The sequence below is a fragment of the Nestor notabilis genome, unplaced genomic scaffold (genome assembly GCF_000696875.1).
Source record: "Nestor notabilis isolate BGI_N333 unplaced genomic scaffold, ASM69687v1 scaffold556, whole genome shotgun sequence".
Classification (NCBI taxonomy): Eukaryota; Metazoa; Chordata; class Aves; order Psittaciformes; family Psittacidae; genus Nestor; species Nestor notabilis.
Window position 1 is genome coordinate 6,160 of NW_009931270.1, and position 21,801 is coordinate 27,960.

At 44.1% G+C, this 21,801-nt stretch overlaps 1 protein-coding gene across 1 annotated transcript in view; it reads left to right on the forward strand.

The window, feature by feature from the left end:
• Nucleotides 1–417: 417 nt before the first annotated feature.
• The window catches only part of TMC2 (transmembrane channel-like 2), a gene marked incomplete at its 5' end in the record, with an annotated part of 33,526 nt that continues 12,142 nt past the window's right edge, over nt 418–21,801 (forward strand). Inside the window, 14 exons of the mRNA XM_010015802.1 lie at nt 418–465; nt 2,404–2,731; nt 3,461–3,610; nt 5,757–5,847; nt 6,711–6,792; nt 7,062–7,168; nt 8,905–9,003; nt 12,558–12,700; nt 14,196–14,343; nt 14,771–14,959; nt 16,356–16,535; nt 17,390–17,542; nt 18,998–19,126; nt 21,713–21,780. Of these exons, the coding sequence (XP_010014104.1) occupies nt 418–465; nt 2,404–2,731; nt 3,461–3,610; nt 5,757–5,847; nt 6,711–6,792; nt 7,062–7,168; nt 8,905–9,003; nt 12,558–12,700; nt 14,196–14,343; nt 14,771–14,959; nt 16,356–16,535; nt 17,390–17,542; nt 18,998–19,126; nt 21,713–21,780 (1,915 nt within the window). The remainder of the gene's footprint in view (nt 466–2,403; nt 2,732–3,460; nt 3,611–5,756; nt 5,848–6,710; nt 6,793–7,061; nt 7,169–8,904; nt 9,004–12,557; nt 12,701–14,195; nt 14,344–14,770; nt 14,960–16,355; nt 16,536–17,389; nt 17,543–18,997; nt 19,127–21,712; nt 21,781–21,801) is intronic.

Here is a 21,801-nt window from a genome sequence, read left to right on the forward strand (position 1 = left end):
CAAATTCATGGGCACTGGAGGAGAGAATAACCTGCATATGATTGGGGTGTGCAGCATAGCAGCTACGGTGTCTGTGCAAAAGACAGGAGGCTGTCATGGGGAAGAAAAGGAAATGTGCTTTACAGGTTATCATGGAAGATGGTTGGTATCATTATTTCATTTTGATGCTGCCAAATCTTTCCAAGCACACCATTTTGTGTCTCTCAATGCAGTTTCAGTTTGTCCATGCAGGGAACTTTTGTCAACCTGCCAAATTAAAGTAAATATGAAGAGCATCACTGTAGAAAAAGAATATAATGTCTAATCAATAAGGGACATTCTGCCAACTCCAGCTGGCACTTAATGGCTAGCTGTGTAAAGCATCACGTATGTAAATTCAGTAACAAATGCAATTACTCTTTGTTCTTTGTCTTGCAGCTGGAATAGAGATTGATGGACAAGTGGAAAGTGACACAGGGAGTGAAGGTAATGTAGAGATTAAAAATGTGGTCTTGTTTGAAATACAAAAGGTGATACCTTTTTCTCTGTGGCTTGTTACTTGCTCTACAATAGGAACTGTTTCATCAGCTGTTAGTAAGCAAGCAGGTTTTCCCCTTGAGGTTTGACTTGCAATGGTGATATGTAAACTATCATCCTTAAGCAGTCTGTCCCCTTTCATCCACGCTCTAGAGTAGGAGGCTGTGAGAGCCCATGTCCCTTGGCAGTCATCCTTAGTAAACCAGGCACTGCAGTAAAGCACCATCCTATGCAGGGTGCTTCGCATCACAGCAAGGTCCTGCTTGCCCTCCCTGTAATGCTTGCTTAGACTAATGCTGGTATCTTGATTAATTATGGCCACGAGAAGATAAAAATTAAAATGGGTTGGAGGCAGAGTGATGGCTGTGAAGACAATCAGGAAAAGCTAGTGATGGAATTAAAACCAACTTTAACCCTGTATGTATGGTAAATAAAGAGAAATAGATAAGTAGTAGGATTATAGCACTAAAGAAAGATAGCTAAGAGGTAACAGCACTGGAGAGGTGATATGAATATAGATGCTACTGCAACAATGGTTTGCAACCATGTCTGCACAATCCATAAAACATGAGAAAATAATTAACAAATGACTGGGATTTTTTGGTTTTAAATCATACCCACTTTTTCCATACTTGCAAGCAAGGCAATAAAAGTAACAAATGAATATTCCACACTTAACCTCATATTTGATAGGTTGCAAATGAAAACTGTGATAGTTGGCTCCATAAAACGAACATTTACCCAAAGAGGGGTGGTCCTTTGACCTAGGTCACTAACTGAAATTCAGCTGACATGAACCATTACAGAGTAACTGAAACTTACCTAATGGCGCCTGAGGAATGAGTTGAAAGCTCCTTCTCATTCCCAGTGACAAGTGTGACAACCACCACCTGCTAGCAAAACTAATTGCTTGTTATTAATTTCTAGCTTCTCACAAAGATGCAAATGCTAAACTCTTTTTGCTTCTAGTTTTGTTCACCTTTTAGGCTGCTCAGTTTTCACTCTGAAGCCCACTCCTGCATGATTCCCTTCTTCTATTACAATTTCTCTTACCCTAGGAAAATTAACCAATGCCAAAATGATAATTTTTTTGTTGTTTGTTTGAACACTTGATTTCCATCAACCAGAAATTTAGGAAAATTAGAAGCCAACAGAGTGTGTGAAACTTATGATTTATTTAAATGTACTTGGTGGTAAAAGGGGTTTTTTTTGATGTGCTTTTCCCCTTTCTATAATATCATGCAATTAAATCCTGCTCCATTTCGATCCTTCAAACTGGAAGCACTTCTGACTTCAACACCAAAGAGGGTCTTGGCTTGAAATGCCAATAAGAATGGAACATACATCAGAGACTATCTGGGGTTTTATTTTCTCTGGATATAGACCTTCCTATGTAAAAGAAAGCTCAGTGAAACAAAACTGGGTCCTTCCTAAGCTGGCGCTTCCTCTCTATAAAAAGAAGACCTCCATCCCCAGCCTTGAAAAGTAAATGTCTTTCAAGGACATTGCACCGACAAGCAAACTTCATACTGTATAACCAACTGCGATTTCGGTTTCCATTGCTCTGGTGCGTTTACAGGTTGGGAAGATATCTGGCTGTGCTCTCTGATGGGTGGGCTTTTGTGCTGGCAACTGATTTCCAGTTTTCTTATGGCCACATATAAGTCACTGATGTGCTAAAATCAGCCATACCGTCTTAAATGGGAGTTCCATAACCAAAGAGTTGGACGTGGTTCTTGAATGGGGTATAACACAAAGCCCACCAAAGTCAACAGGCATCTGCTTACTGGGTTTGCATCAGGCAAACCTGGCTGCCAATGCTTTTCTGATGAATCCTTGTTTTGTCAGCATGGATTTCCCAATGTACTTGGTTTTTATCTTTTGCAGAAGATGAAGTAAAGGACAAGACACCCAAGAAACAACCCCTCAGGGAAACTGGCAGAGCAAGCAGACTTGAAAGGAAAAAGCAAGAGAAAGACAAAGAAGAAGATGGGAGCAAAGAAGAAGACAGTTGTAGCCAAGAAAATGAAGCTTCTAGGAGAAAGAACTACCAAACGAGAAACAGTGGTGGAAAAAAGGCAGGAGAGGAACGAAGCCGGCAGAGAGGCAAAAAGGCTCCTACAAAAGATCAGAAGGAATCTGAAAACAAGGAAAAGAAAGCAAACAAGAAAGGAAAAGGTGGGGAGAGCAAACAGAAGAAAGACAGGAAAAACAGGTAATTAAACAATCCCTGGGTATGGTGCCTCATGTCAGATGGGCAGCGGTATCAACATGCCAGCGGCATATGGGTCAGAACTGCAAAACCCATAGACTGTGAATAAGTTACTGCTCTCCCAGGAGAGGTGCAACAGTGGAAAAGAATAGTGTAAAATGGCACATAAACAAACTGTTTCCAAGGTCTTCTGTTGTTATGTCTTAGCCAGGATCAGACCCATGCATGTAGTGAAGTCCCAGCACCTATAGCTGGGGCTAGAAAAGCACTCTTCAACAGGACAGCTTAAGCCACTCAAATCTGGGCACATTTTCTTGGTTGGCCTATGGAACCATTCAGGTTAAAATGGATCTCCCATGTTTTCAAGTCTCTTCTTCTTCCAAATCTTGCTTGTCTCAACCCTCTGCTTCTCCCCATACCTTCTACTTCCCTCTGAACATGTGAAAAGCATTTCTCCAGAGCCAGCTGTAGCCTAGGCAATGCTTCTGTAGCTGAAGTGTGATCCAAAACACAATGTTGGGTGAGTTATAGTGAGGAGCAATCATCTCTTTACTATCCTGTCTGGAAGCAGACTTGCCCTGAGTATGAAGGGGCCATGTTGACATTACACTGAGCCAGGAGATGGTGGGACACTCTGAGCACATCAGAGTGGGATCCCCAGAGGCCAGTGAACTTCCCTCTAACTCCTGCAAGGTTTTCTATTCTGTGGCCTTTACTTTGTGTCTCTGCCAGCACTTCTGCTTCTTCCAACTCATCTGATGAGGAGTCGCCATCTGAGGAAGAGCTTGCCATGCTGATGGAGCAGGTGGAGCAAAAGAAAAAGCTGATCTCCACCATGAGGAACAAGCCCTGGAGGATGGTGAAGAAGCTCTCGGTGCTCAGGTACCATTCACGCCGGGAACCCACAGCCCGAGGTCTTTATTGATTGTCAGATGCACTTTGCCTTTCCTAGATATTGCATATTTGCTGCTGCTCCTCCTGTAACACGCCAGTTTCAGAAAAAGCAGCTGGCAGAGCCTGGCCAGCCTGTCTGGGCTTCAAAGGTCAGAGTTAAAATGTGGAATTTGATTTTCAGCCTCTGTAACCAAAGAACAATCAAATCTGTTCAACTGATACCCATGACCAGGTCATTCTACCCTCGTATTTAAAACCAAATGACTCACTACTGCCAGGCTACCTGTTAAAGCAGACTCTGTGCCCTGGTTTGCTTATTCATGCCCATTGTCAGGCAGAAATCAGAGCAGCAAAGTGCCATATTTCTTCACATTCTTGAGATGGGGCTGCTTGGAAAAAATGCTACATTATTTGCAAAGGTTTATGGAGCAAAGATAATATTGCCACCAAGCCCATGCTGAATGTGGGAACAGCTCAGGCAGCTACAGACACTCCTTAGTGCAGAGCAGTGGGATCAGTGGGGCAGGGCAGATAGGGGAAATCAAAATCCACATGTCAACAGGGTCGTCACAAACCATCCCCATGCTGAGGAAATGATTCAGATCCCAGCTTTATTGGTTGAAACCCCCTGTCTACCAGGAGAGCTTTCAAAATAGCATTGGAAGGCATGCACAGCCCCACAGGGAGTGGTGATGGCCCTCTGCTACGTGTTTGCTAGAGCTGCAGTGACTGGGCTGTGAAGGCTGGCTGCCACCATGTGTGTCTGTTTCTCTCTTTTACACCCTAAAGGCCAAGACCTGCTCCATCTTCCATTAAAATCAGGAGCCTTGAACACTTCCAATTATTTCTAAAAATCTGGGTAAAGATCGATATAAGGAAACTGATTTAAAGCACCTTTTCTATCTCAGGGGCATGTTACAAGCCTGAGCTCATTACAAATAAAATCTTATGGCCCTAAAAATCCAAAGTTCTACAAAAAAAGGAAAACAAAAATAACAAAGCAGTATTATTTCTGATAGATTTTCCTTTTGGTGTGGAATCCTGGCTAAAATTCTGCCCAGGATCCTGTTTGATAACATAGTTCCATCCTTTCATCTTATCACTGAACCATGGCAATCACTGCCACTTACTAATGAACCTAAACAACGCATGCATTGCTTATGCAAGGGTCTCCAGAAAGGCTCACGGAGTGCTGCCCATTCCTTAGTTATTTTGGCTGCAGAAACCCAACCCTGAGACAAGAAATTATTAGCCCCATTGCACAGGTGAGGAATGTGTAACACAAAGGCAGCGAAACAGTATTTTCAAGACTTAGAAATCTCACTTTAGGTTTGTAAATGAAGTTGCAGGTGATTTTCACAAGGTTACAGGCTGAAATAGCCAACTATTTCTACCAAGCACAAGTCTGTCTTTCACATAGGCTTAGGATTGCAAAGGACCTCCCAACTCCTGAAATTTAATCTCTTCTCGTGATGTATTAGCAACACCAATATACAATATAATTCTATTCACAAACTCAGCATACTCTAACAGCATCCACTTGGGTTCTTTTCGTTGTATTCCCCTTAGAAATCCTATTCTAAAACTAATTCCAGTTTGCAGCCTGATTTCACTCCTGACTAGCATACACTCCTTTCCCTGGCACTGAGAATATCCTGTTAGGCCAATTGCACATCACTGACATTTATCCAGGGAGGTGTTCATGGAGGGAGATTCAGCATCCTCTTGGAGTTTGTTTCACTAGACAATGTCATTTTCTTCTTGATCAGTGCACCAGGAGAGAGAAGTTATAGCAGGGATGCAGGGGTAGGAGAGCTCTGGAGCAAGAGGAGCAGGCGGGCTTTGGTGTACACCCAGGGAGAAGTGTGGAACAAGATTTGGGACATATCTCTGCATTGACATAAGTGCTCTGGGGACATCTTACCTAGCTCTAGGTGGGCTTGCAAGCTCTACATGGCACAGCAACACCACTAGCAGATAGCAGCCAGAGCCCCACCTGAAGCACAGAGTGTGGAGGGAGACCAGACATCCGCCCTTGCATGAGCACAGCTGCTTTCCCACTGGTGTGGGGAGAGGTGAAAAGCGAATGACTCCTTTGTTGTTTCAATAACCTGCTTATTTATTTTGCACCTAGGGAGGCACAAGCTTTTGTAGAGAAGTTTGAAGGAGCTCTAGGAAAAGGGAAAGGCAAAAAGTTGTACGCGTATAAGATGATGATGGCAAAGGTAAGTGCCACAGCGATGTCAGGGAAAAGCTTGGATACCTGGTTATGTATTCAGCACAGGTGGTTTTTTTTGGTAGAATTTAACCTGTATTTGGAAACAGCAGGAAATCAGAGTAACTTCCTGCCTGCATTCAAAAAACCACTAGCCAGCTTTGAAACTATGACTGTTACAGAAACCACAGGGAGAATTTGCCTCCCATCTGAATCTCCTTGAGACCTTCCCTGAAGCAAGGCAGGGGTTGTAGGAGCAGGGAAAACCACAGCTTTCTGGTTGCAATCTCCAAAACCTTGATCTTTGAGACAAGGTACCCTTAAAGGACAGAGAGGCCATGCCAAATGCTTGCACTGCCCCATGGACTCCTGTAAAATTCCATCTTCCCCGGTAATGAGGGGATAACAGGGAGAATGATGACTGTGTTCTAAGACTGAAGATGTTAGCCAAGCTGCATGTTGTCATGGAGATTATATTGAAAAGAGAAAAATGGAGTGAGGTCTGATGATGAAATCAATGGGAGTTTAGCTGCTGGTCTGATGAGAAAGGATGTGAGCTCAGTATATTATCAAATTAAATTGTCTTTTAGAGTTGATTCTGCATCATAGCACTCCCAGCACAACTGCAGCGTTCCAAAAGCCTGGGAAGGTTAAAGCTCAGATAAGGAATGTGAACACCTGGGGATGGGGGGCTTTTGGATTGAAGGTAGTTTCTGAAATAGCCCAAAAGATCAGAGCCAGACCAGAGTTTCTAGTTTGGACTTTACACCCTCTCCTAGTAATGCTACCCAGCCCTGCCATTAGAAAGCCCTGCAGACTAAGCAGCCTCCCTCTTCACACCTCTCTGCTCACTGCAACATTGTCTTGTTTCAGAAATGGGTGAAGTTTAAGAGAGACTTTGACAATTTCAAAACCCAGTGCATACCCTGGGAGATGAAGATAAAAGAAGTGGAGAGTAAGTGGAAGTTGCTTGCTGTGCGGCAGCTGTCTTTTGTAAGCCAGCTTCGCTTCACCCAAACAATGCTCCAGCTCCCTCATCCCCATCTCTGGCACCAAATAAGGAGCACATACCCTGAGCAGCTCTGGGCTTTGCTGTCTCCATCACATGGTGGGGGCTGTCAGGAGGGTCTTGGGCAGCACACTGGGGAGACCTGAGGGTAAAGGGGTTGCTGAGGACAGCTTAACCCTCCTAAACTCCTAACCATGAAGTGTCTTGGGTTTAAGGTCACTTTGGCTCCTCAGTTGCTTCCTACTTCATATTTCTGCGGTGGATGTATGGAGTGAATCTTGTCCTTTTTGGTTTAATATTCGGACTGGTTATAATTCCAGAGGTAAGTAAGTGCTTAATTCTCCTTTCAGTAATATCTTGCCTGTTGCTTAACATGATGTTGTGGTTTAAGGACACATGAACATGAGATTGATAGTACAAACAGGTATCTTATACCAGGTAGTGCTTTATAAGAATGATTGTATAAGGATGATTATTTACAAAGAACTTGCAAGGCTGCTGCTGACGCATAAGCAAATGTCAGGTTGAATTCTGGAGACCTGAAAGGATACCAAAGATCCTGCCCATTCAGCAGCTAAAACAGGGGCTCAAACCCCTAATTTAAAGCAGTTTTTGTTTTCACTAAAGTGAAAAATACGACCTAGGAATCCTAGATACAAATTCAGGTCCATAAGAGCCATAAGAAATAGACTGTGGACTAGAAGTGATTAAGAAACCCCCTTCTGCACCCTCTGTGGGGCATAGCACCAGGGCGGCAGCTACAGCACAGCCCCACAGGAGGAGCCACCAAGAGAAAGAACAAACAATTTCCTAGCACTTTGCCAACTAACATTTGTTTGGGAAGTATCCGTTTTCTGTACTTCTAATTTGGATGATTCAGAAGACAGAGTTTTATTTTTAGTTTTCCTATTTCTTGCTGTTCTTGGAGAAGGAAAAGCATCTCATCGCCAACTTCATATGATCATTTATTGAAGAATTTCTTAATACAGCCATTAGAGCTCTGGCTAAATTACTCAGTGCACTCTTTAAAGGCTGTGCAATCCACAGGCAGTGGCATCTGTTCTGTTCAATGCAGATTTTTATGAAGCAGAAATGCAGCACAGAGCCTCTCCCAAGGACTGGGCTTTTGTTCTCCTTAATGTGGTTGCTCACACTATCAAAATTGAAAGCTCTTCCTACTCCCAGGATGAAGAGACATAGCGATCAGCACTGAGCAATACAAATGTATTTGTTTAGGAACTATGCATACGGTAGAAGACCAAACAGCTTTCGTCTTTGAAGTACGCATACTGTTACTCATTGCCTCCTGAGCTGGTACAATATGGAAAGTCACTGGGCAATAAACAGTTAATCATAAATAATTTGGAAATTAATTAGATAGCCCTAAAAAGTAAGTGATAGATTATATGCTAAGACCTTCCTAGGCTATGAATATTAATGAGATATTTTGGTATAGGCATTAGAGTCTGCTTGTAAATACATTTAACTCTCCATAGCCCTTGATGTTCTCCACCTGGTCTTCCATAGCTGCTGGGCTTGCTGCTCTGCATGGTGCCAGCAGAAGAGGCTGTGCAATGAAAACTGTTCTTTGCACCACTCTGTCACATGCCTTTTTCCCAAACCTAACTGCCCTTCACCTCACCTTGAGACCTGTAATATAAAATATACTGCAAGCTCAACCCTCTGCTCTTGCCTTCCCTCAAAGGAGGAGTCCTGCATAAACAGATAAAGCTAATCCCTTTATTGCATTACACCCATGAAGTTCAAGCAAAGAACTTCTTGCTAAGCTAAGGACATTTAAACTGGAGCTGTTCATTGAGGGATATAGATCCTTGGCAATATATTACCTGTTGTTACCAGAGAAAAGGAAGTCCTCTGGTTATTTGGGTGAAATTAATTCTAAATATTTTAAACTGCTGTTGTGGAATTAAGAAATTAAATCCAACAAAATGGAAAACCGACCAAAAGCAAAACCAAAGGTTCTTGTTAACAAAAAACCCACAGAAACTGTATAATGTATCATACTATACATGCATCATTGTTATTAATGTTCACTAGGTCCTGATGGGAATGCCATATGGGAGCATGCCAAGGAAAACTGTACCCCGGGCTGAACAAGCAACAGCTATGGATTTTTCAGTTCTGTGGGATTTTGAGGTAAGCGCAGGATCATTAATATCTGAGATCAGTTGAATACCTCCTGAAACCCTTCAGAAGTTAGTCAGGGATGAATGTGAGCCCAGGTAAACCAGCAATGCACCAATTTCTTCCAGAAGATGAAGACACCTTCTGTGACGAAAGAGATTTGTGTATCTCCTGAGGTTTCTGCCCAAAACAGCATATGGATTTGAACCACTTCCGTGCCCAAATGTGCTAGCTTGTGTATGTCACATGTGTATACGCACATACACACAGAGACATGTATTTCTCAGATTTGCAGGCACAAAGCAGATGCACTTTTACTCCAAAGGGGACATAGAATTATAGAATCAACTAGGTTGGAAAAGACCTTTAAGATCATCAAGTCCAACCATTGCCCCAGCCTGGCTGGCTAACACCACCCTAAACTTCTCTGTCTGGGGTCAATGAGATGCAACAGGACAAAATAAAATCCACTAAGCCCAGTGGCATTACACAGTTCCACATAGAAGGAAGTTAAAGCAGATTTGGGAAAACCATGTCCTTTTAGCTACACAGTATTCATGAAGCACAAGAAGCCAAAATTGCAGGTGACAGTGTTAATTGCCCAGTGATGAACTTGGTGCAACTCACTTAAACCGTGTTCACACAGTTGTCTTGTAGAGACATAGAACTCAGGCAACAAAAGATCTCTTCTCAGAGGAAAGATCCACCCAATAAATATATTTCTGATGTATTTTAAAAATACATAGATCTATAGAAATAGATATCATAATCTCATCTTCATCGTGAAGAATTTTATTCATTTTGAATGCAGAACAGCCACTATGAACTTGCTCATAGCCTTAGGAAGGGGATCATTCCCCATGTCCCTACTGTCCCTGGTCCCCTGAGATATTTATAAGAGCCTGAAGCTGGAACCAAAGTTTAAGACTTGCACCCAAAGGGAAAACCTAAGCTTCCAGCTGCCCACAAGTGCTTGGCTGCAGCCCCAAGTCACACACTCCCCAGTCAGTGACTCTTTGCCTTTGAAGATTTAGGCCAAAGGGATTAAGTATTTTTAGGGGATGACCCAAAAGAGAAGAAGATGTGTGCAGGGGTGAGGAGATTCTGCTGTGGCCAATACCCTGGGATCTGACTTTCAAAGCTGCTACTTCTGGAGATACTTGTTAAATGCTTGTTGGTGCTGGCCCACATATTACAGACCCATCCCTGCTGTCATAAACCTCACCACAATTCCTTTAGCTAAAAAATGCCCCTCAACTCTTTAATGTAAAACAGATTATTTAAATGGATTTATAAATAAGGCTTCAAATACTGAACAGGGCCAGACCTTTGTTCACCACCCATTTTCTGCTGAGGATTTTTCTGGCTATTCCTCTGTGCATTCACTCACTTTCCAGAATCCAAAATCAGAGGTGAATTGGTGATGTTCTGAGTAACATTACACTGAATGAAAAGCTCATTTGAACAGCACACTGTAAAAATAAGCAGCATCTTAAACTCATTTTTCAAAAACCAAACCAAAACCACAAAACCCCCTCCAAAACAAAGAAAGACCTGTGCTGGACTGCTACTGAACTGTAGCCACTGATTTTATCTGGAAGACCAGAGACTATACGCTTATCAGTATGGAAATCTGCTGGTGGATGAGGCCCTACCAGCATGAAAGGCTGGCTAGCACAACCTGCTAGTCTCCTGCTTGTGTCTTGGTACATACCTCTACCTTCCATGAAGGGCTTGATCCTCTGAGCCCCTCTGCCATACAGGTCCAGCACCCACTCCCTTGATGCTTAACACCAGGGAGCAGTCTGACAAGCTTGAGAAGCAATCTTCAGCTATGGGGCAATGATGTACACCTACACCCTCGGCAGCCAGAAGATGTCAAATGAAGCCCTTCACAGTCTTGCCCTTTGAAAATTAATAGATACTTACTCCAGTGCTCCAATGAAGTGCAATGGGGAAACTTAAATCAGAGCAGGCACAAAATGAAGAGTCAATACTGTGATACTGAAAAATGCATTTCAGGACAAAGGAGACAGGGAAATGTATGCTTTGGCAGCAAGGAGGTCACATCACAGATTTCAAGAGGAGTAGCAAGGAATAAATCTCACTTGGACACCATGTCTCACAAATGGAGTTTACAGAACATACTGGATGATGTGAGCAGAAAAGCTCATTTTTCAGTCCCCACCATTTGATGAATCAAACAGACAAAGGTTTGGGATTACAACCTGAGGAATAAGCCTCACTGGCACCTTCCAGGGACATTATCTTTACACTTTATGAGGATTGTTTCATTACACCTCCCCAGCACATGTTACACATAACACACTATGAGCCAAAGGCTTGCTGTATGTCCCCAGGTGTCTCAGCAGCACTGGCTGCAGATGTGTCCCATACCTGTGGCACTGCACTTCATGCAGGGCAAACACACAGCTAATATTTCACCCAGGGATACCAAAGCTTTCTATTAGGTTAGGAATGAAAAACCGGGTGCTTTGGGGGAGCTTGGTCTAATTGATTAAATGAAGGTGGTTAAACACTGGAAGAGAGGCCCTGAAAGATTGTGGGATCTTCATCCTTGGAGATTTTCAAAACTCAGCTGGACATGGCCCTGAGCCATAGCACTTCATTTTGAAGTTGACTCTGCTTTGAGCAGGAGGCTTGACTAGACGACCTCCAGAGGTTCCTCTCCATTTAAAGTATTCAGTGTCTCTAAACAAGATCCATTACACAGCCTCTGATGTAAGCTTCAAGTTATGTCTCAATTTTGGTCTCTCCAAAGGCTTGATCAAAGTGGAGCTTGCTCAGCTTTCATAGACAGACTAAATAACTACACAACTTACGAGCTGAAAGACAACAGGCAAAAACCAGAGAAGTGCAATATGCAATGATACACATCAACGTGGATGAGATAGAAAAATAGGGAGAGATTGCTAATGCAGGTTAGGAATCTGCACACTCACTGAATGCCCAGCAGTTTGTACAGGAAAAAAATAGATCTGCTTGAGACAACACAGCTGATAACAGAACTCATGTCTGAGCTTTGCCTTCCACATGAAAGCAGTGCTTTGATTTCAGTTTTTAGCTATATTTGCTCTGCAGGTGAGAGCCAGTAAAAGGAACTAAATCTGCAGGGTACCAAGCATCAGCTGCCTCCCAGCTGAAAGGAAAAGTTTCATATCATGGTGGGAAACCCCATTGCTACAGCATTTCTACAAGATCTGAGGGTCTGATACTGGCTTAGAGAAGCGGGTGGGCTACAGCCACAAAGAGCAATAAGGAGGTTTTTCTGGGAGGGATGAAACAGTGATGGATAAAACCTGCATTTTAGTTTTGAACCAGGATCCTTTGACGTGCTCTCCCTCTTCCCCCTCTCTTAGGATGTTAAGCTCCTAGGAGGATGGCTCTCAAAGGGGACAGGGCAAAAAACAGCCAAGAAAGAGACACTAAAAACTTTTCCAAGTTGATTTTCCTTGTTTAAATCTTTAGTTTTCACCAGAAACCCCTTTCCTGCAGAAGAAAAGCTGAAGGGCTTACACAAATGTTGGCTTTTGCTTTTCCTCCAGGGCTATATCAAATACTCGGCGCTCTTTTATGGCTACTACAACAACCAGAGGACAATTGGCTGGTTAAAATACAGGCTCCCAATGGCATATTTCATGGTTGGAGTCAGTGTATTTGGCTACAGCCTGATGGTTGTTATAAGATCGTAAGTACACCTGGGATTGCCCTCTCTGCACCCAGATGTGTCTCACAGCTGGATTCCCCTCCATTGGTACAGCTAATGGCTTGGTGCAGCCTTAGGGGATGGCTGGTGGAGTGTGGGGCAAAAGGGGCTGTGTATCTGCTGTCTTCATGCACTTGGCCTCAGCATCCATCACCCCTGGCTCTGGTGGGCTGGGTGGACCTGGGCAGCCTCTGCCTCAGCCATGTGCTATGTGCATTACTGTGAACCCTCCCACCTCCTTCCCCATCCCTCTTCTTCCTCCTCCTCCTCCTCCCTAGATCACTTTAACCCTTTCTTCAACATCACTACAGGGTCAAACAGGTGGATTTTGTACATGTACATGGATTTTTTCCATTTTTGTACATGAAGGAGGATTTTACTTACAGTAAATTTCAAAGGCTCCTTTCCCCATCCTTTCAATGCAAAAAAAACCTCCCCAAACCATTCCCAAAAGCCAATGCATGTCACACAGATGGTGTGAGGGGTACAGAAAAGAGCCAGATGCTACCAGACTGCTTTTGATGCACCTCCAAGACAATCAGTGGAGTTTTAAAGCAGGGCTCCAGTCTCTATAGTCCTGGTGCACTGTTCCTGAACACCAGTGATGCCCCTGCAACATCCCCAGGGCACCAAGGACACAGCTGAGGCACTTCCTGCTGCTGAGATGTGCTCTGCAAAGCCAAAAGTACTGCCCTGTCTCTGCCTGGAGGGCACACACATACAAAGGTTTTCCTTCCTTTGTAAAAAAGAATAATCCCATAGATTTCTATCATCACTGCTGAAAGTGGCCCTATTGCTGTGCAGCAGGAAGAACTCTTGAGCCCTTGGCTGGAGTGGGGATTTGTTGTATGTTTGCCATGGAATTGCATCATCTGCTGTCTCACTTTCCTTGAGGAACCGACGCTAGGAACTCTAGTGGGAGTTACAGAAGGATTTCAGGGATCAGATAATAGAGAGGAAACAGCAGAAGCCACATCTGCCCTTGTGCTGATTAACAAGAATAATCCTTTTTCTCTCCCTGCATGACTTACTCCACTGGTTCTAGCATTGTGCACCTACTGAAGTCTTACTAAAACTTTGTGTTGCAGTGGGTGGATTGGACAGCACCAATGTGTAAGTTTAACTATCCAAAGGTAGCCATAATCCTATACTGTAGCCTAGGACCCGGAAGCACTGTAAATATACTTTCTTCATGCTGGTGGAAGCATTCTTCAACCTCTTTAATCACTTATCCTAGGATTTTTTTTACATTACTGTTTTTAATACAAGACCTGCATAGCCCTGAAGACTCTGTTTGACTGCTCAATCTTCCTTAAACCTGAAGTCCAACAGCACAGACAATTACACCCAGACCCCAAGAACGGTCACCCCACTCCTTTCTTATCCATCAGCAATCTAAAGCCACCGTCACTCCTTTGCAAAGCTGAAGGACACATGTTGGCTCTGTGAAACACTGTCTGACCATGTCCTTACACAGGATGGCACGCAACGCCAATGAAAGTACAGCAGACGGGGACGATGACAACTTCATTTTCAGCTGGAAAATGTTCACTAGCTGGGACTACCTCATTGGCAACCCAGAGACAGCAGACAACAAGTTTGCATCCATCACCACCAGCTTCAAGGTAACCCTAAGTAACATGTCTCTGTCTGCTTCTGGGACCCAGATGGCAGAGGTTTAAGGGTAAATCTGGGTACCTGTGCAGCATTTCTCCATACAAAGAGGATTCTGAACCACAGCAGCTCCAGCTCCCGTGCCCTGGGTCACCCTAACCCCCTATATAGTATTGGACAAAATTAGTTTCATTTCAGAGCACAATTCCTCCACCACATTTCCCTGGGATATGGCAGGCTGTCTGCCACTTGGTCTCTTTCAGTCAAACTGGGATGCCTGTATGAAGCTTCATTTGAATGTAACACAAATTACCAAATTCAATCTAGCCAGAATAGCATGGGTTTGTATCTCAAAGCATAGAAAACCACCTGAGGTTGCCTTAGGCTTGATGCTGTGAGGTACTCACTCCAATCCTATGAGCAGCCCTGTTTTTTCAGGAGTCTATCGTGGATGAGCAAGAAAGCAACAAGGATGAGAACATCCACCTGAGGAGGTTCCTGCGGATTTTGGCCAATGTCCTCATCATATGCTGCTTGTGTGGAAGTGGTTATCTCATTTATTTTGTGGTGAAACGCTCCCAAACGTTTTCTAAAATGCAAAATGTTGGGTGGTATGAAAGAAATGAGGTAAGGGAGCTGTGCTTCTGGTTTCCTGCTCTGATAGTTTTCCTTGGACATCCACATAATCATTGTCACAGCTTGAGGACAGTATCCAAGACAGAGAGATTCCCTACCGAGGCTCAGAAGGTCCCTTTTGTACCTTTGTACTTGTTCTAGCTGGGAAGAACATTGGTCTTACTGGTTATTTCCAGTGAGAACAGCTCCTGCAGAGAGGGGAAAATACCCTCAATATAAATCACAGCAAATGTCAATTGTTCTTCAGCACTTACAACTCTGACCATCTTCTAAAGAATCTAACTCAAGTTACATATTACTGCTTACTCTGATGTACTAGAAAGCCCTCTGGATGTTAGAAATGTCCGTGATCAGACATAAAGCTAAAATCAGATCTTTATCATCCATCTGGAATTGTGAGAATAAGATTTTTAGAAGTTTCAGCATATGGAAAGGTTTCATTTCAATGTATACGACATTAGCATGTATTTATATATCAAAGGCAAATTAAATTCAAAGCCATGCATTTTCATAATTCCCTCAGAAAACATTAGCAAGACAGAACTTCCTCACAAAATGCTTCCATATATATTTGTGCTTCATCCCTGGCAGTGTTCAAGGCCAGGCTGGATGGGGCTTTGGGTGACATGGTCTAGCGGAAGGTGTCCCTGTCCCTGGCAGGGGGTTGGAACTGGATGATCTTAAGGTCCGTTCCAACCCAAACCAGTCTGGGATTCTGTGATTTCAGTGAACTTTTCCCAAATTAAAAAGACTTCCCTGGTGATAACCTGAGACCAAAATATACACATTTCTGGGTACTTTTACACTCCTGGAAAGAAAAGCACAAAAAAAAGAGACTTGTGAATCTGAGCCTGCCAGCAGCTGTACAGACACAGTCCTTTGCAGGCCATCAGGCGCTTTAGGGCTGTAAAAACCCCATAGAGCCTGCAAGTCATGCCTGAGCTAACACTGGCTTGCTAATGACCTTATTGACCACAGTATAACTTAGCATCTTGCACCATATAGAGGAACAAAATATCACTATCACTGCAAAACTGAGTCCTTGATACGCTTCCATTCAAATCCATAATTGCCTATTGCAAAAGCAAAAGTGCTGAATGTGGAAAATAAACATTAGCATCAACTAATTCTCTTTATGCATACAAACCAAGCCTGGCGCTTCCTCTGGAACTAAACTAAGAACCTCGGAGCTGATGCAAGCAGTACTACTAGGGACCTGAGGAACCTAAAAATTCATGAGCTCATCCCTTTGAGACAACAGCAAAAGTGCTCCTGCAAGAACAAGCCATGCAACCCAGCCCTGAAGTCTGACACCCCCTTTTCTACTCAAAGTAAGTTATGGGCTGCTGTTACTATTCGTGGTAATCTTGTTTTCCTCATGCTGCAGGTTGAAATCGTGATGTCCTTGCTGGGCATGTTTTGTCCTCCACTGTTTGAAACCATCGCTGCACTAGAAAACTACCATCCTCGCATAGGGCTGAAGTGGCAGCTGGGGCGGATCTTCGCGCTCTTCCTTGGGAACCTCTACACATTCCTGTTGGCCTTGATGGACGATGTCAATGAAAAAGTAAGACATTCACTACCGTTTTCCAGAGCTGGGGGTGAGTGCAGCCCATCCCTGCAGCCAGCAGGGATAACCACCCCCTTTGCAGCAGGCACTTCCCCCATCCCCAGTCCTCTCCAGCATCGGCTGCAGTGTCCAGGGAGACTCACCAAACAGAGGGGTTTCCAAAGAGCCACAGAATCACAGAATCATTGAGACTCCAGCTTCTCTTTACAGCCCTGACAACAGAGTGTTTATTGCCTTCTGTAATCGTGGTGTGTGAGAGTAATTTGAGGTTTTTTCTCCATCTGACAACATTTGCTATTTCTATTAATGCAGAACCTGACGATATAGTTCATAATCCTCTGCTCCTGCCCTCCCCTCTTCAACATTATCCTGGTAGCATGTTGCAGGCAGATAACTGGAGGAAAGGATAAATGTCTAACTGATCCACAGAAAAAGTAACTCTGTTTAAGCTGAGAAGAATTGGAAGAATGAGGGAACTAGGGTGGGTTTTGCCCTGAAAAATTATGAAGAAAGTGAGGAAGAAGAATTGAATGGAGGCTCCATCTGCACACAATAGTCTTGAAGGAGATCTGGCTCCTCCATGTGTGGGAAACAGGCTGCTAGCTCCCAGTAGTCATGGTTCCCCAATCTACTCTAGGTCTGGAAGAGCTACTGTTCCTCCCTGCTCCTGACAAAAGGGAAGGAGTTTCTGTGCTATTGCTAGCACTGCAACTCTGTTGTAAGCAGATACTTATATGACAAGTGGTAACTGGTAGGGATGAGGGGGAAACCCAATGCCTTGGGTTTCTCCAAACACATTCTCTGGGACCCCTCTTTCCTGATAGTTTCTGCTGGGGGGTTCTCTGTTACAGCTGGCTGAAGAGGACGTGGTGAAGAACATCACGCACTGGACGCTGCTTGGCCACCATAACTTGTCCATGGAGAATGGCAGCAGTGCCACTCCGCCTCCCCTTGATCCTGCAGATGTGCCCAGGGGACCCTGCTGGGAGACAACAGTTGGCATTGTAAGAAACCTGTTATGTAGTAAGTCTCTAGGCTGGTTTGGGGTGGGGGTTGTTGATGTTTTAACATATCACCATCCCTGGAAGTGTTCACACACTGAGTGATTTCATGATTTCAGTGACATGGGTTAGTGGTGGCCTTGGTGGTGCTGCTGGACGGTTGGACTTGATGATCTTAAAGGTCCTTTCCAACCTGGCTGATTCCATGATTCTCTGATTTCCAGGCTTGAAGTTTTCCTTGCAAATGACACCTCCTTTCCTGATTCTCATATAGTAGCACCAAGGCAGTCTAAGTCCTTGGCCACAGTCCTCAAGCCATGGTGGTGAGATCCCCGTTTGGAAGCTCCCAGAGCACACACAGCTCTCTGGCACGTGCTGTGAGGAGCACAAAAGGCCAGGTAGCCTGCAGCCATGCCTGCACTGGGTTTTCATTCAGATCCTCACCATGTTTTTGAAGCAAACATGTTTTCTCCACTTATTGCTGCACTTTGTAATGTAGAACAGCTTTGGAGCACGAGTAAAATCCAAGCAGAAGGCATACCTCAAGGGAACTTCTGACACATCCCAAGGCCATGGGATGAGAGCAGAATTACACAGAAATAAACCCTGAAATGCACACAGGGTGGCCTTCGAGTCCTTGGAATTTCACCTCACAAACCCACCCTGCAACTTTCATCTTGCACCAAGAAGTTCTGCAGCCAGACTATGCACAACTTAGGAAGTAAAAGCTGAGTTAGATTCCTAGGGCTTACCAAGCTGTGAGCCTGTGCATTACTGTGTACACCCAATGGGTCTTCACTAGCTAAGTGCTCTTCAGTCAAGCGGGGGAAGACCAGCCACCATTGCCCCTTAGGAGCAGCTGATCCTCAGTGCAACTGAGCTGCCACACTCCAGATCCTTAGTTTATTCCCTCAGGCTTTTAAACTTTCTCTTGTAAGTGTTTTTTCCTTTGAATCCTTGGAACATCAGCTATCTCCATCCTACAAGTCTTACTTCTGCCTGCAATTTAACCCTTCTTACCTTGCACATCTCCCTTCTCTATACTTCCTCACAGCTCTTGTTTACAACTGAGCAAGTCCACGTTAGGTTATGGAGCTGAGCCACAGCAGAGCCATGCACAGTCAACATTACCCTCAGTGTAGGTATGTTTTACACCAGCATTATTGCAGCATCAACATTCTATTCCCAGTTTATGTGCTGCCACAACACATAGTGTATTCAATAATGCTGACAGCAGCTCTTGGGGCAAATGGCTGTAATGGAGCTCATGGTTCCCAAGCACAGAAGTAAAGCTTAGGCACTGCTGAGTGTTTGAAACCAGGCAGGGAGTTCACTCCTGGCATGCTTTTCTGAAGGTTACTCTCATATAAAGACAAATGGCTTAATAGAAAAACACGGTCCCAAACACACTGCTGAAATTACAGGAGCTAAATGTTTTTTCCTTGATTTAAATTGCAGGAGTTTGTAAGGCTCACTGTGTCCGACATCCTGGTGACCTACATAACCATCCTGGTGGGAGACTTCATCCGAGCTTGCTTCGTCAGATTTGTGAACTACTGTTGGTGCTGGGACCTAGAGGCTGGATTTGTAAGTCTGTGCCTCATAGCTGGGAAGATAGAAGTCATTTAAGACCATTTGGTCAAATGCTACAAACAGTTTGGTTTTAAATGCTTCCAGTGGTCCTCCAGTCTTGTCTGATAATTCCATTGAAGTAGGTAGCCTCTGCATCACTACGTTGGGTCAACCAGTTCCATCCTGGAAAGAACCCCACAGAAATGCAGTTCTCTCCCCTGCTTCAGGTCTTTAAAACATTGAGTTTGAAAAAAGTTAATCTGATGTTCATTCAGTTTTTATAAGCCCAAACCTTTGGGCCTTTCTGTATCTCTTCTCAAAATCCTAGACCTTCCTGTCTGCAATGGAGCAAGGAGCATTTCCTTCCCCTCTCATGTACGCATAACACAACAGTGCTGGACTCTTCGGTATTCATGAAGGCTATTTTACCATAGCAGACAGTACTGGAGTTGCACCAATACAGAAGAAAATAATGGGGAGGAAGGAGGTAAATCCATTCTTTCCCATAGGAAGTGACAAAACCAGATGGATTCAGACAGAGATGCAAATACCTTGCAAGATGACAGATATAGCAGTGCACCAGCTGCCCAAGCGGTCATACAGGGAGGGCTTCCAGGAGGGGTCTGGGCAAGAGCAAAGAGGAGGGCTTTGCAGGTATCTATAGGGGCCTGGTCAAGCAAGGGCAGTTGAGGAACAACAGGCATTTTGCTGCTTGTGGACCTCTTTGTATTTCTTCTGGGGAAGGCAGAGGATGTTTCCCAAGGTGGCTGAGAGACTTCAGAGCTTGGAGGACTTTTCTGACAACCAAGCAGCATGAAATTGCTCCCACTGTGTGTGCTCACAGATCAAAGCCTTGTTAAAGCTTCTAGTTTCCTCCTCCTGGCCATGTCCTCCTCTCACTTTGTGAGCTTCCTTTGAGTATTTCTTTTTTAAGATGTTTCCTGTAAACAACCTTTAGAAATACCACATGGGGTTTTCTTCATTTTTAAGATCTCCATTGTACAAATAGCTGGAAGTCTCTTCTATGCTGCAGGCACTCCTTCTTGTGTAAAAAGACCCCAGTCATTTCCTGGGCATCCATCTTCCATTTCTCAATGCAATTTTAGAGACCTGCGTTAGGGATTATTCCACACTTCTTTCTTTCCTTTCCCTGGCATTTGGCATCAGCCCAGGCAGGTTGCAAAGTGATTTTGCACTGAGAAACAAACCACAATCAGCATCTGTTGGATGCTGGAGAGGGACTCTTCATCAGGGACTGTAGCGATAGGACAAGGGCTGATGGGTTCAAACTGAAACAGGGGAAGTTCAGGTTGGATCTAAGAAAGAAGTTCTTCCCTGTGAGGGTGCTGAGGCGCTGGCACAGGGTGCCCAGAGAAGTGGCAAATACTCCATCCCTGGCAGTGTTCAAGGCCAGGTTGGACACAGGGGCTTGGAGCAACCTGCCCTAGTGGAAGGTGTCCCTGCCCATGGCAGGGGGTTGGAACTGGATGATCTGAAGATCCTTTCCAACCCAAACCATCCTATGATTCTGTGATTTGAAGCAGAAATGGACTGCAATCAAAGGAACAAAGAAACCAATATTTGCACCCATGCCTTCCCAAAGCTGTGAGCGGTCACCTAAGCAAGACTCTGACCAGGCTCCTTTCCAGTTTTTTTTAATAGAAGACAAACATCTTAAACCTCAACGTGATGAACTGCTGACAGTATTATGTACCTGCAAACTGTGTGAAAACCAGACATCTTGCACAGGAAATTCCAAGCATATTCCCATTACTTTTCAGAACCATGTTTTCTGCATTGCAGTAAAAAATATTCTTTTTCAATAAAAAGTAAAAGAAAAAAATTACATGTGGCTTAATCTACCAAAAGTCAACTGAGTCTTGCACGCAAAAAAAGCAGATATATATATAAGAAACAGTAGCTTCATCATAGGCAAATCTAGCAGAACACTGGTCTATGAAACAAATGCTATCAATAGGTTAGACCAGCCTCTTCTGGACTTAGCACCATTAGCCCTCACATCAGACAGGATGCTCCATATAAAGCAGTATTTTAACTACTTGGTATCACAGAGCAAAACGCCACCCAGTACCCTTCAGGTCATGTATTCCCTCAGATTTGTCTCCCTCTGCCCTCTGTGTTCTGCAGCAGCCTGCTGCTGCAAGACCTGGGGACATAGATGTATCTGGTGTAGCATTTCCTTCCAGCTCTTCCTTATCACCATTTAAACATTCAACAGGGTGGACCTGTAGGTTTGTAGCCAGATACAGCAGCTGGAGTGTTAAACCTTAGTCCCATGCCATGGTTCCTTTGCTCACAGCTGGTTTTATATTAGCAGGGAGAGATGAAAACGGAGCAATTCTAAGCACCTCCATATATCCTTGCAATTTTCAGCAAGCCAAGAGAGAAACAGCAGCCCGGAGCACGACAGCTCCAACTTTGCTTTCACCGGTCTGCTGCTGGTCACTCAAGCATTATGCACTCAGCAGGAGCCCTCCCAGAAATCCCTTCACACCAGCTTTAAACAAGCATCCTTATACCCAGCAGCAAACAATGGCAGGTACCTCTACCAACAACACTCTCCTTTCTTTCCCCATGCAGCCATCCTATGCAGAGTTTGACATAAGCGGCAATGTTCTGGGTTTGGTTTTCAACCAGGGAATGATTTGGTAAGATATTTCCTTCCCCCC